The 13,780-nt window shown below is 32.0% G+C and overlaps 1 protein-coding gene across 1 annotated transcript in view; it reads left to right on the top strand.

The window, feature by feature from the left end:
• LRP1B (LDL receptor related protein 1B) overlaps positions 1–13,780 on the top strand; it is a 1,792,671-nt gene that overhangs the window by 1,131,067 nt on the left and 647,824 nt on the right. Inside the window, exon 21 of the mRNA XM_036023545.1 lies at positions 672–854. Within this exon, the coding sequence (XP_035879438.1) occupies positions 672–854 (183 nt within the window). The remainder of the gene's footprint in view (positions 1–671; positions 855–13,780) is intronic.

Consider the following 13,780-nt stretch of genomic DNA (forward strand, 5'->3'; position numbering starts at 1 on the left):
CTGTATGTATTATTAATTTATAGTTTGACCTTGAATGTATAGTGCATCATTAAGTTTTTATGTGTATACTGTGATTTTAGATTTAAAATCCTACATCCTAAAAAAAAAATATTGTGTTTATTGAGGCCATTTGTCTGTTTGTTTTTCAAATTTTTGGATGTGATTCTTTAAAGATTTTATTAGCCAGAATATGTTTACTATTTATTTAGTTACCTCATAAGAGTTCAAAAAAATATCTAGAGACGTGTTAGAAGATGGCCCAAAGCCAGCATTTAAAGTAGAATGTGAACCTCTTTTATGTGTCAAAGAGAAAAGCCCTTCAAAGGTCTCATTTGTAAGAGATTAATTAAAATCACAACAGAGTATTTACACATTACTGTACTTGCTCTTAACCTTTTTTCCTAATGTATGTGGTACTTTGAAATTTCTGTGACAGAAAAGAAACAATATTTTTTCTAATTATTAATATTTCTAAAATAAATTTGAAAACACTAGAGCATATTATAGCTATTAAATACTTCTTAATAAAAATAAAAAGTAACATATAAAAAGTAAATATATATTCTCTTTACCATCATTAAAATGCCTAAAGAAAGAAAAACATTATCAAGTAAAATTACAATTTCTCTCCTGTCTTCCCTCTACCTCTTTTTCTCTCATTTCTACTTAAGAGATCCGTGCTCCTGCTGGTTGTTACGAACATGAATTTCAGTGCCATCCAGATGGAAATTGTATTCCTGATGTGTGGCGTTGTGATGGGGAAAAAGACTGTGAAGATGGTAGTGATGAAAAAGGCTGCAATGGTACCTTGCGATTGTGTGATCACAAAACCAAGTTCTCCTGTAGGAGTACAGGTAAGCAGAGCATTAGTTTCAGCATTTATGTTGGGCTTCTTGGATATGGAATCCTTCTAGCCCATCCTCAAACTATTTCTCCCATTTGTAAAATGCATTCTTGTATTTATTCTAAAAGGTGTGCTCACATTCTATATATAACAACAATCACTAATATTTTTGTCTGTCACAGCTCTATTAATGTTCTCTGCATGAACTTATTTCATTATGCTAATGCACAATAAGAAAACTGAGGCCAAGAGATTTTAACTTTCTCAAGTTGAAAAAGTCAAAAGAAGTTTTAACTTGCTTGTTCACAGAAGCAGCATTGCAGAATTGGGATTTTAAACCAGACAATCTAGATTCAGACTCCATAATTTCAGTGTCTAGTAAGAGACCCACAATGAAGCTCATGGACAGCCTTCCTCTTCCCTTAATAAATTCTCACCATAAAATTTAATGAAGATGACAAGAAATACAAGATTATATACATTTATTTTCAACTAGTTTTCTAAATATTATTATGCTGTTGCTATATTCCATTAAGATGAAGTGATGACTTTTGTTCAAGCCATTGATTTGTTTTGAAAGAGTTGCTAAGGCTTTTATTCCTTCCTTTTATGGAGATATTCTATTATGACTTTTCCATTATATTTTCTTAAAATAATAGGTTTTACCTGACATGATAAACTAATTCACTTCCCTCTCTAAAGCAGATGATGAGTAGAGGAATAGAGAAAAATGGATTTCAAATAACTATTGTGGTATAATTAGTGAAATAGTTAATATCATTAAAATAACCCATGGAAGTATTTTTATAGATTTCAGGATTATTTGCGAAAAACTTCTGAAATATTTAATGTGAAATTGCTTTTGAGTTACTTAATAAAGATCTTTAAGTAATTTATTTTGCTCCCTACTAAGTGTTTGCAGCAAAAGGTAAAACAGAAGTTATCACAGCTGTGATAAAACAAATACTCTGGAAACCACATGGTTCATGGGCATTTAAAATTAGAAAGATGAATCATGTTTCTTTTCCTTTTTAATAGTTTATTTTTATTGTATTTTTCCTGTTACTATTTATCCCACTTATACCATCTCCACCTCCCCCACCGCCACCCCCCACTCTCCCCGCCATCTGTAATCACCATACTGTTGTCCTGTCCATGAGTTATTTTTCTTTTTTGCTTTTTCCTTCTTCCCTCCATACCCCTCCCCCCTAGAGCTGTCAGTATGCTCTCCATCTATGAGTCTGTCTCTATTTTGCTTGTCAGTTTACTTTGTTCATTGGATTCCACGTATGAATGAAATCATATGGTATCTGTCTTTCTCTGACTAGCTTATTTCACTTAGTGTAATGAAAAAAACATTATGCTAACTGTTTCTTTTCTTAAATATATCTTCCGGTCACAATGAAGCACTTAAATAAATAAATAATGTAAGCTAATGTGGACATAGATTAATAATTATTCCTAAGATCCATTTCTAGTGAGTAAGATGTGCTTCCAAAGTGGATATTTTTCCAACACTATTTTTCACAATTTTGTGACTCCTTTCAGTTGTTAAATGAAGCAGCAATTTAGGTTACTGCTTAGAAGGATTTGACTCTAAGTTTAGAAATTATCTCTTGGAACGTATATTGAGAATAGATGAATAACATTAAATTAATGCGTATTTGACTAAATAAATATGTTTTTATTTAATAAGCTAATTCTAGTGTTAATAAGTCAATTATTTGAATCAGGTTAATGTTGTTCTAAGCATATATAGTACATACTTTTTCCTCATGTTGTTTCTGGCATTTGCTTGGTTGGGCTAATGTTACAATATAACAGATAAAAGTTTTTAACAATATATCAGGAACTGGCAAGACTATAGTAAAGCAAAATATAAACTGAGATGGAAAATACTCACCTAAAAATAAGTGACTATGTTATCAATATTTAACAAATTTAGAGGTGAAATATAAAATCAGGCAGAAATTTCTTCATGAAGAAATTATAAAATACCTCATAACAAAATAATTATTAAAAGCTATATGTTAATAAAAATTGGTTTGACCATTCAATGATGATAATATATAGGAAGAAACATAAATCATAAATAACAGGGTTAATTAAAGTTAATAGAAAATTTCAAATGTTTATAATTTATTTTATGTGTGTATGCTGATATTTTGCAATGAATTCATGAAACAGCTTCCTCTGAATATGACTCAACTTAAAAAAATCTGAAATATTAAGCAGATGGCTGATATAATTGGGAGGAAAAACTTTCTCTTCTACTTATCTTAGATTCACTGGCTGGGGCTCTGTAGATTAGACTTACAAAAGACATATTAACAAGACAAACCCAGAAGCTTATTAACACATGTGTCATGCATGTGAGTGGGAGAACTCAATGATGAACCTGTCCAAAGGGCGGTTAGAACTTGCATTTACTTAGTATCTTAGCAAAGAAGAGTGAATTTGTAGAGAAGTGATGACACAAAGGAAAATGACTTTGAGTTTCTAGGGAATACACTGTGGGAAGGTAAATATATAATAAAACTGATACAAGGTAAGGACTGGTTAATAACATTTATGTAGGTTTGTCTCAGCACTTGACTTTCCATCTTCTTCATGGCTATAAAACTTCACTGGGAAAGAGATTTACAGCACTCCTCATTTTTCAGAAGTTCAAGCTTTTAGTCAGATATAGGATGCTTTGAGAAGGCTTTTTACTTGAAGCATAAATTAGCATAATTTTATGCTAAAGTGGCATATTTTGGGGATACAATATTTTGATCCCATATGCTGGCTATTTTTGGAAAATTGGGTTCTGAGAGAATTTAAGATTTAGACTATCCACTTAATAATGATGTTACTAAAATATCAGATATTTGTAAACATCATCATGTAAACCATGATATTAACCATCTGCTTCTAATTTAATCTGTAGTTTAAGTATAGTGAACCATGGTTTATCAAACTATGCAGGGCTTATAATTTACATTTAGTATGCATATTTATGTTAGACCTTTATGAGTATTATAGATGCTAAAATGAACTACAAATAGAAACATTGCATTAAAAATATTCCACATCTATAATTTCTTTGATATTTAAAATTTTACTATAATTAAATTCTCACTTTTACAAGCTAAAAGACCTTTCATCTACCCAAGAGGTTGAATCAGAGTTCGTAATTATTTTCAAAGATTTGTTTTCTTTTTTGCTAAAGATTTTATTTATTTATTTTTAGAGAGGGAAGGGAGGGAGAAAGAGAGAGAAACAGAAACATCAATGTGCGGTTGCTGGGGGGCCGTGGCCTGCAACCCAGGCATGTGCCCTGACTGGGAATCGAACGCGCGATGCTTTGGTTCGCAGCCCTTGCTCAATCCACTGAGTTATGCCAACCAGGGCTTATTTTCAAAGATTTCTAAATGCTAACTTGAATATTTAAAAGTTTTCAATGTAATCAACTTGTATTTAATGGTTAAAGTAGTTTTTCTTTTATACACAACTTGCCATCTTATTAGTGTCAAAATATACACACACACTAATGTTTCTTTATTGCTATGAAGAAATAAATTGTAACTAAATAAAGTACAATATAACCATTGTCATTTAACAGCTTCTACTCTCAAAGAATATATCTTTGATCAAGAATTATATTTCCCGACTTCTGGTCTCTCACAATTCAGAGAAGCAGATCACAGTTATATTACAGTTAGTGAATTAGGGGAAGAAATCTCAAATCCACTCCTCATGGAAAAGAAATTCAGAAATGCCACTCTTCAAATTGGAAAATGAAAACCAGCATTAAGTAGTACATACTGATAGAAAGGTTATGGGATAAGTAACTCTACAGCTGTTGATAGGAATGTAAATGTGACCCATCCTGCACATGTCTAGAAATTTATTTAAAGAAAAACAAGAGTATATAAAAATATATGAACAAAGATTTTTAATCCAGTATTGTTTACTAACATAAAACTAGAAATAATGTATTGCCCATCAATAGGGGAATTAATAATTACAGGTCATTCACACAATAGACTACTTCAATGCCATTAAGAAGATTTGGGAAAGAAATTCATGTGAAGACAGAATTTTTAATTCATACTTTGAATCCTGTCTCCACTGCTAAAAACCCATAGAGGTGATAATAAGATATAACAGAAAAAATGAGAGATGCGTAGCCTTATTAATAAGCAAAATATATCTCTGATTAACATATATAAAACAGAATAAAAATGGTGAGCTACACTGAATGTAGATGCATCTTTGGGTTGGATACGAAGACCCATAGAGATGAATAGGTGATCAAGTCTGTGAGTTACTGGGACACAAGTTTGTCCCACATGAAGGTGGGGACTGGACCAGGCTCATTGCTGGAAATCAGAAACCAGAATGGGACTCCTTTGCTTTTGAAAGAAGAATAAAACAAAACAAAACAATTTTTAAAAAATTACTATTGTTGCTGCCTACTTGTATGCTGGAGAGATTGGAGAACCCCTGGCCTATATAGAGACTAAATACAAATTTTGGGCTGAAGTAGAAGGTGCAATACTTATAAAAAGGGGTGAGTACACACACAAAATCAGAGAGAAAATTGAATATTTCTAACCAAGGTGAGATTGCACACAAAGATTCTAAAATACCTGAAGAAAACAATCTGTAATGAAACCAGCCATTGACCTGGTCAGGTAGCTCAGTTGGTTAGGGCTTCTTCCCACTACACCAAGGTTCAATCTCCGGTCAGAGGACATGCAGGAAGCAACCAATGTTTTATGTCTCTCTTTCTTTCACTCTCTCCCTTCATTTCTTTCTAAAAATTAAAAAAAAAGCCATCAAAATCAATGATTATAAAATAGTTTACTCAAGATTAAATATGCCCTGCCTGGTGTAGCTCAGTGGATTGAGCGTGGGCTGCGAACCAAAGCATCGTGGGTTCGATTCCCAGCCAGGGCACATGCCAGGGTTGCAGGCCACGGACCCCAGCAACTGCACATTGATGTTTCTCTCTCTCTCTCTTTCTCCCTCCCTTCCCTCTCTAAAAATAAATAAATAAAATCTTTTTTAAAAGATTAAATAAAAATGAGATTTAAGTCTTAAAAAAATTAAAATAAGTATGTTTTGGATACTCAAAGAAAAAAATATAGAAAATAATATCCCTAAAATGAACAAGAAGAAAAATACATAGATAAGGCATAGGTAATATAGAACTAGAGAGAGGTGAAAACAAAATATTGTAAAAGGAAAAGGTAGAGAATGAGACATATTAGATTTGAGAATGAAATAATGTGAAATTTTAAATAAATGTTCAACTGGACTCAGAGAAAGTGATTTATAAAATAATAATATTTGGTTCACTTAGAAAGAATAGCAAATAAGTGAATAAATAAGCAAATAAATAATCAGTCAAAATACATGATTAAAGGCTACAACAGATACTTTAAAAAAAATCCCATGATAGAGTAGAGATACTAACAGAACACACACACACACACACACACACACACACACACACACAGGTTTCCATGAATTGAAGAACTTGCTTCTTCATAAAAAAGTAAATTCAGACTTAAACCTCTATATATCATTTTGAAATTACAGAACATCAAATATTGAATGTACCAGAGAGAAAAATTAGAGGATGGAGGCATTAAGAAATTCCAAAAGATAATGAAGTAATTAGAAGGTAAAGCAAAAATGCTTTCAGATTAGTATTCTATAAACTACTAAAATATTATTCCAGATAGTTTAGACATACAAACTATAAGACATTTTTCCACATAAAGTCTTACTAAGGAAAATATTATAAGGAAAATATTAGAGCAATTAGAAAATATGACTTTATGGGAGAAATAAGTTTAAGGACAAGAATAAAACATCAATAAAACTAAGAAAAACACATTTTAATGATAAAAATGTAATAATCAGCAGTGTTTTTTTCAGTCTTAAATATTTTACATTAAATAACATACTATCAAAGTTTATATAACAAAAATTACAAAAACCACAATGAGAAAGTGTTATTAGGGGCAAAAATTTTATTTACTTATTTCAGCCCAGCAATTTTCAACTGGTGTGCAGCAGAACCCTGGTACAGTGCAACAGTTTGAAACCATGCAACCCCTGATTCTGTAGTCAGGAGCACTGACCCCTTTTCCCTTAGTATCAAGTTAAAAAAATGACAATAGCCTTCCAGTGTGAATGAATCAAAATTAAATTTATTTTTTATCAAATTGGCAAAAAATATAATGTATTTTTTGGTGTGTCACAAATTTTAGTAATTAGATTATTTGTCCCATGAGATGAAAAAGGTTCAAAATTGCTGGTTTAGCTCATGGAAAATTAGTGGAAGAAAAATTAAAGAAAGCTGTACAAGCCTAAAATAACTAATTTTTAAATCAAAGTAATAAATATATAACTCTATCCTTGGAAGGTAAAATTCTTCTTTTACAAGGATTATGAAATGTTTTTAAATGGTCATGTATTGTCACAGTTAGCTTTCATAAATTTCAACAAGTACAATAGAAATAATTAAGACAAAACCCCTAGATCACAGTACCATAAATACAGTAATTATGAAGACACTCGTTATTTTGATTCTAGCAGTTTGCCACATTTATTTAGAAGGATTAAAACAAAAAAATAATAATATTAAAAAGTTTTGTCCAAAATTAAATGTAATTAAACTCAATTTATAAAACTTTAAGAAGTGTAAACACTCAAATGATTTTTATTCATGTAACATATTTCTAGCATTATTAAAGATTAAAAATTGCTGTAAGAACTATTGAGATACCTATATCTACATTAAAATTGTTAAACATTAAAGTAAATCACTGAAGAGTGCATAACAAAGATAATAGCCATCAATTTTTCTTAAGCTTTCCTATATTTTTTAACTCTCTTGCAATCAGGTTGAGGCCAAGTGACTAGTTCCAGCCAGTAGGCTGTGAGTAAAATTGACTATGTCACTTCCATGCCAACTCAGTTAAGCTATAGTGAGCATTCTTCTGATTTTCTTTCTGCTGTCCCAGTGCCCTTTTAAACTATGGGTCTAGAGGGCATATGTACAAGTTGGAGAAGGCTACTTGACTTTATAAAATTTTATGTGAATAAGTAATGAAGTTTAATTGAGTTAGGCCACCAGATTTCAAGGTTTGTTATTGCAGCATGGCATACCCTAATTAAGGCAATATCTAACTCTAGAAGTTACAAAATAACAAACCAAACCAAAAGAAAACAGAAATACAGAAAGACAAGAAAGAAAAATCAGAAGAGAGGGGGTTGGTGGGGGATGGGAAGAGCCAAAGAACATATATGCATATATGCAAAGCCCATGGACACAGACAACAATATAGTGAAGGCCAAGAAGGGTTTGGTGAAGGAGGAAAAAGGGGAGAGAAATGGGGGACATCTGTAATACTATCAATAATGAATTAAATAAATAAATTGATAAATAAATACTACATGAATAGGACATTCTGATTAGAAAAAAAAAAAAAAAGAAAGATCACATAAATTGAAAGTTCCAGAACTAGGTTTTTGAAAGAATAACTAAAATTCCAAATATATTAACTTACCTAATTAAAAAAAGGAAAGTAAAGTACATGAAATGAGAATAGGAAAATAATCACAGATGCCAAAGAAATTATAAAAATCAAACTATTGGCATCGTAGAAATGAACTTAAAATTCTGTATCAGTAAAAATCATGTACTTAAAAATATAAATTTCCAAAAATAACTGTGAAAGATAAAATAAGCAATTTATTTTATAAAAATAGAAATAAATAATATCTATACCCTCTCACCATTCCACAAAAAGTTTCAAAATCAATTGAGAAATTCTACCAACTATTTAAGAAACATTATTACCACTTCATTTTATCTCTTCTAGATCATTTGAAAGGAATAAAAGCTTTTAGGTTATTTTTTAAACAACATACTCATAATACTGGTTTCACAACCCTAAAAGTCAGCACCTCCCATGCACACGAAGATAACAGAAAATCTATTACTACCATAATTCTAGATAAAACATGATGAAATCCAGCAATATAGTCAAAGACTAATTCACCATGAAAAAGTACCACTTTTCAAACCAAGAATAGTCTAAAACTGGAGAAGAGCAATAATATAGAATATTATAGAGAGCTAATACAGAATAAGCTGCAAGGAGTATTTGCAACATGGATTACAAATAATAGATGCCCTAACACATACAAGCTCTTTGTATCATTTTTTAAAAGACAAACAACCCATATAAAAGTAGGCAAAGTTCATAGAAAAATAAATACAAAAAGCTCATAGACATGTCAAAAGACCATCAATCCCACCGGTAAGAGAAAGGAAAAACCATAGTGAGACTCCATTTTTTGGTAAACATGCATGGTATATTCATAAATGAAATACCTTGCAGCAATTTTAAAGACTGGAAATCACTACAATAGACTGACATGAACATTTCTCTGTGACTAAGTGTTGAGTGAAAAGTAAAGGAACAATTTAGTCAGAATAATATATAACATTTTTAAATAAATAGAAAATAAATTGAAAGTATGTTATTTTCTATAATAAATATATTTATAAGAGGAATCACAAGAAACTGTTGTTAATGTGCACCCCTGAATAGAGGGAAAGGGCACTTAGAGCAAAGGAGTGAGAAGGAGTTGCTTGTACAGTCTCCTCTTTTTATTGCCTGTCTTTCCAATTGTGATGATACATTGATATGGAACCCATGTGCCATCCACTTTGCATTCCATTGGAAAAAGCAGTATGTATTTGATCAAGTGTGGTTGGGCTCAGGGTAGGATTAAGAATTAAGGATAATGTGGTCTTTAGCAAAAGAATGTGACAAAACTAACTGACACACTTGGATTTAACGCTGACAAGTGATTTCATAAACATCATGTTCTGTTCTGATCCTTTGTGTAATGAAAATCCACTGTGAGCTTCTGTGAATGGCAAAGTATTATACTTTTTCTGTTTTTAGATAGTTTTCTTTTCCTTTTATTATTATGTCAGTAAATATAAAGTGAAATGGTGAATTTAATAATTGCTAAAATCAATTTGGATAATTAGAACTAAAAATATCCTACAATGGAATAGTGATTTTGTTAGAATTACAGGGTGAATTGTGTATGAAGAATTTCTGAACACAGTACTATTTTTTCCTTCCTGTAATGAACACTACGGAATACTTTTATTTATTTCTGACAAAATAATATGGTGAGCTCTCCATTGCCAATGTGCTGTTAAAGATAATAGAATACTTTGCATATTGCTTCTTATGAGCATGTATTCTTCCCAGAGGCCGTTTTAAACCCCTTTCTGCATGCTTTATTCTCCTCTCCCTTCAAACCTGTCTCTAAGGAAGAGTACTCCCTCCACTTTGTCCAAAGGGCTCTTCTGCAGCTATTGATCCTGTGACCTTCTACCTTTCCTGGGACCTTAGTCACTTTTCTTGTGTATGTCTTCAGTTTCATGCTCCACACTAATTTTTCTTCTGCTCTATAAATATAAGTAGTCCAATAACTAAAAATAACATTTGCAAATTGTATTAGCTATCCTTGTCTTCCTTCTTCCCTTTGCTAAATCACCATGCATAGTGTACCAATATGCTTTTATCTCTCATTCATTTCTTCACCATTTGTAATCTGACACCCAGTTTCTACCTTTGATGGAAACTGCTGTTTCAATGGTCAACAGGAATGGTGAATCTATACTTGTCTCTTTCTTGAGCCCTGCTCTGCCATTCAGTAATTATGTGAGTTCAAATAAATTATTGAACTTCTTTATGTTTCAATTTCCTGATTTGTAAATTATAGATGATAATAATAACAACCAATAGAAAGTATAAAAAGTGCCTAGAACATAATAAAAGCTTAATGAATAATAGATATTTTGGGTGATAAATGCAGTACTCTGACTTCTTTCTCTGGAACACATGTCCTCTCCTTAAAACCTTTTCTTTTTGCCCAGTTTTATTGAGTAATAAATCTTCACATCACGCTATGAGTTTAAGGTACATGGCACAAGTTTGAATCACATATATTGTGAAATGATTATACTCTCATACAGATAAAAGAAAAAACACATCTCCTTGTGATGAAAACTTTTGGGATCTACTCTCCAAACACTCCTATATATCATATAGCAGTTTAACTACAGTCATTATGATCTTATCACCAGTACTTTGTACATTTTGACCACTTCCTCCAATTCCTCTCTCCTCACCTCCCACCTCTGATAACCACAAATCTGATCTCTTTGTTATGAGTTTGGTTGGATTTTTTTTAATCCCATGGATAATTGAGACCTTAACAGTATTTTATTTTTCTCTTACTTAATTTAGTTAGCATTATGCCTTCCGGGTCCATTCATGTTTTTGCAAATGGTAGGATTTCCTAATTTTTTATGGCTGAATAATATTTTATTTTATATATGTCAGCAGTCCCCATCCTTTTTGGCACTGGAGACTGGTTTCATGGAAGACAATTTTCCATGAACTGGGGTGGTGCAGGGGTGGGAAAAGAGGGGAGAGAGGAGATAGGATATGGAGCTCAGGTGGTAATTCTAGTGGTCTCCACGGACTGGGAGGAGAGGGGTTGGGGACCCCTGATATATAACACAATTTATTGTTTACTCATTGATGGACACTTAGGTTGTTTCCATATCTTGCCTTTTGTAAATAATGTTGCTACGCACATAGACTTGCAGATATCTTTTCAAGTTAGTGTTTTCATTTTTGTTGTATATATTTGCAGAAGTGGAATCACTGGATCATGTGACATTTCTAGTTTCATTTTTTTGAGAAGCCTCCATACTGTTTTCCATAATTACTGCACCAAATTTGCAACCCCATTAACAAATCCATGCCAGCATTCATTATGCTGTGTGCAAGGGTTTCCTTTTCTCCATATCCATGCCAGCATTCATTATCCTTTGTCTTTTTGATGATGGTCATTCTAACAGGTGTGATGTATCTCATTGTGGTTTTAATTTGTATACCCCTAATCACTATTTATGTGGAACATTTTTTCATGTACATGTTGACTATTTGTACATCTCCTTCGGAAAAATCTCTTCAGGTCTTTTGTCCCCCTTTTTAGTTGTTTATTTCTCTTTATTTGTTTTTGCTATTGAATTGAATATTGATAATGGGGGCAAGGGAGAGGGTTTTCAGGAACAACTATGAGGGATACATGGAAAAAAACTAAGGGGGGTATAGAATCAGGAGAGGGAAGTAGGGATGGCTGGGGTAGCGGGCAGGGGTAGGAGAAAATGCTGACAACTATACTTGAACAATAATAAAAAATAGTGGTATTTTCACTTCGTTGATGCTCTCCTTTGCTGTGTAAAATATTTTTCATTTGGTATAGGCTCACTTGTTATTTTTTATTTTGTCACTTATGCTTTGGATATGATTTCCAAAAAATCATTACCAAGACTCATGTCAAGAAGCCTTTTTCCTATGTTTTCTTCTAGGAGTTTTATAGCTACAGGTCTTACACTTAAGTCTTTAATACATGCTGAGTTGTTTTTTTTTTTTTTTTTTGGAGTGGTGAAAGATAACAGTCAAGTTTTATTCTTTTACATGTAAATATTCAATTTTCACAGAATCACTTACTGAAGAGAATGTCCTTTTTTTTTGCATTAAGTATTTTTGGCTCCCTAGTCAATTATTAGTTGATCACATGCATTTGGGTTTATTTTAGGGCTCTCAATTGTGTCCCATTGGTGCATTGACCTGTTTTTATGTCAGTACCATATTGTTTTAATTACTACAACTTTATTGTATAACATGGTCAGAAAGTGTGGTGCCTTCTTCTTTATTCTTCTTTCTCAACATTTCTTGGGCTAATTGCATTCTTTTGTCATCCCAGATACGTTTTAGGAGTCTTTATTTTTCTATTTCTGTAAAACATGCTATTGGAGTCTTTATACAGGTTGCATCAAATCTAATAGATAGTTTTGGATAGTATTGACCTTGAACAGTATCAATTCCTCTACTCTGTGAACATGGAATACCTTTCTGTTTATTTATGTCTTCTTTGGTTTCCATCATCAATGTCTTATAGTTTTCAAAGTAGAGGTCCTTCACTTTATTGATTAACTTTATTCCTATGTATTTTATTGATTTTGATGCTACTGTAAATGGGACTGATTTCTTTTTTTTTTCAGCATATTCATTGTTAGCATAGTAATCTTTTCTTATTATGAATTCTCATAATAGACTGTCATTTTTATCCACTTACCATTTAGATTTATGCAATTTTTTTGTTCCTTTCCCTTTTTCCCTCTACTTCTTCCTTTTATTTAAAAATATGTGTTGAACACATGTGTTAGGTATTGCATAGATTTTCTTTTAATTTCTTTCTTTTGCTTCTTCTCATCTTTCTATAAGGTATTTATAACAATCTTTTCTGTTCCCAAAGTTTCAACTATCACCCCCAGGTAAATGCCTCCCAAATTTTTGTCATGAAAAACTGCCCCATGTTTCAAACCCACTTTTTCCAATGCCATGCTAAATATTTTTCTCCCCCCCCCCGAAGCCAGAAATTCTCCCTCATTTTAAATTTTTGTTAGAAACATCTTTGATTCCCTTAACATGCAGATTTAAAACAAAAAGCACCTTTTGACACACCTAACTTATAATAAGTTTCCAGGTGTTACTAATGTTATCTCCACAATTTATCTAACATCACTCACTTCATTCTTTCTGATCACATACCATATCCTAAGTTTAAACATGCATTATTTTTCACTCAGACCATGGTATGGCTTCCTATTTTCCCCTGTAATTATTTTCCTCAGTCTATCCTACAGACAATTTTGGTTTCCTCTTACTTCATAAGCTGTAACCTGAATATATGCTTTCTCAAAATCTTTCAATGGTTCTCCATTGTCTCTAAAATTTAAAAATACATCTGGAATTACCAATTAACATT

This window comes from Phyllostomus discolor, chromosome 4, assembly GCF_004126475.2.
Source record: "Phyllostomus discolor isolate MPI-MPIP mPhyDis1 chromosome 4, mPhyDis1.pri.v3, whole genome shotgun sequence".
Lineage (NCBI taxonomy): Eukaryota > Metazoa > Chordata > Mammalia > Chiroptera > Phyllostomidae > Phyllostomus > Phyllostomus discolor.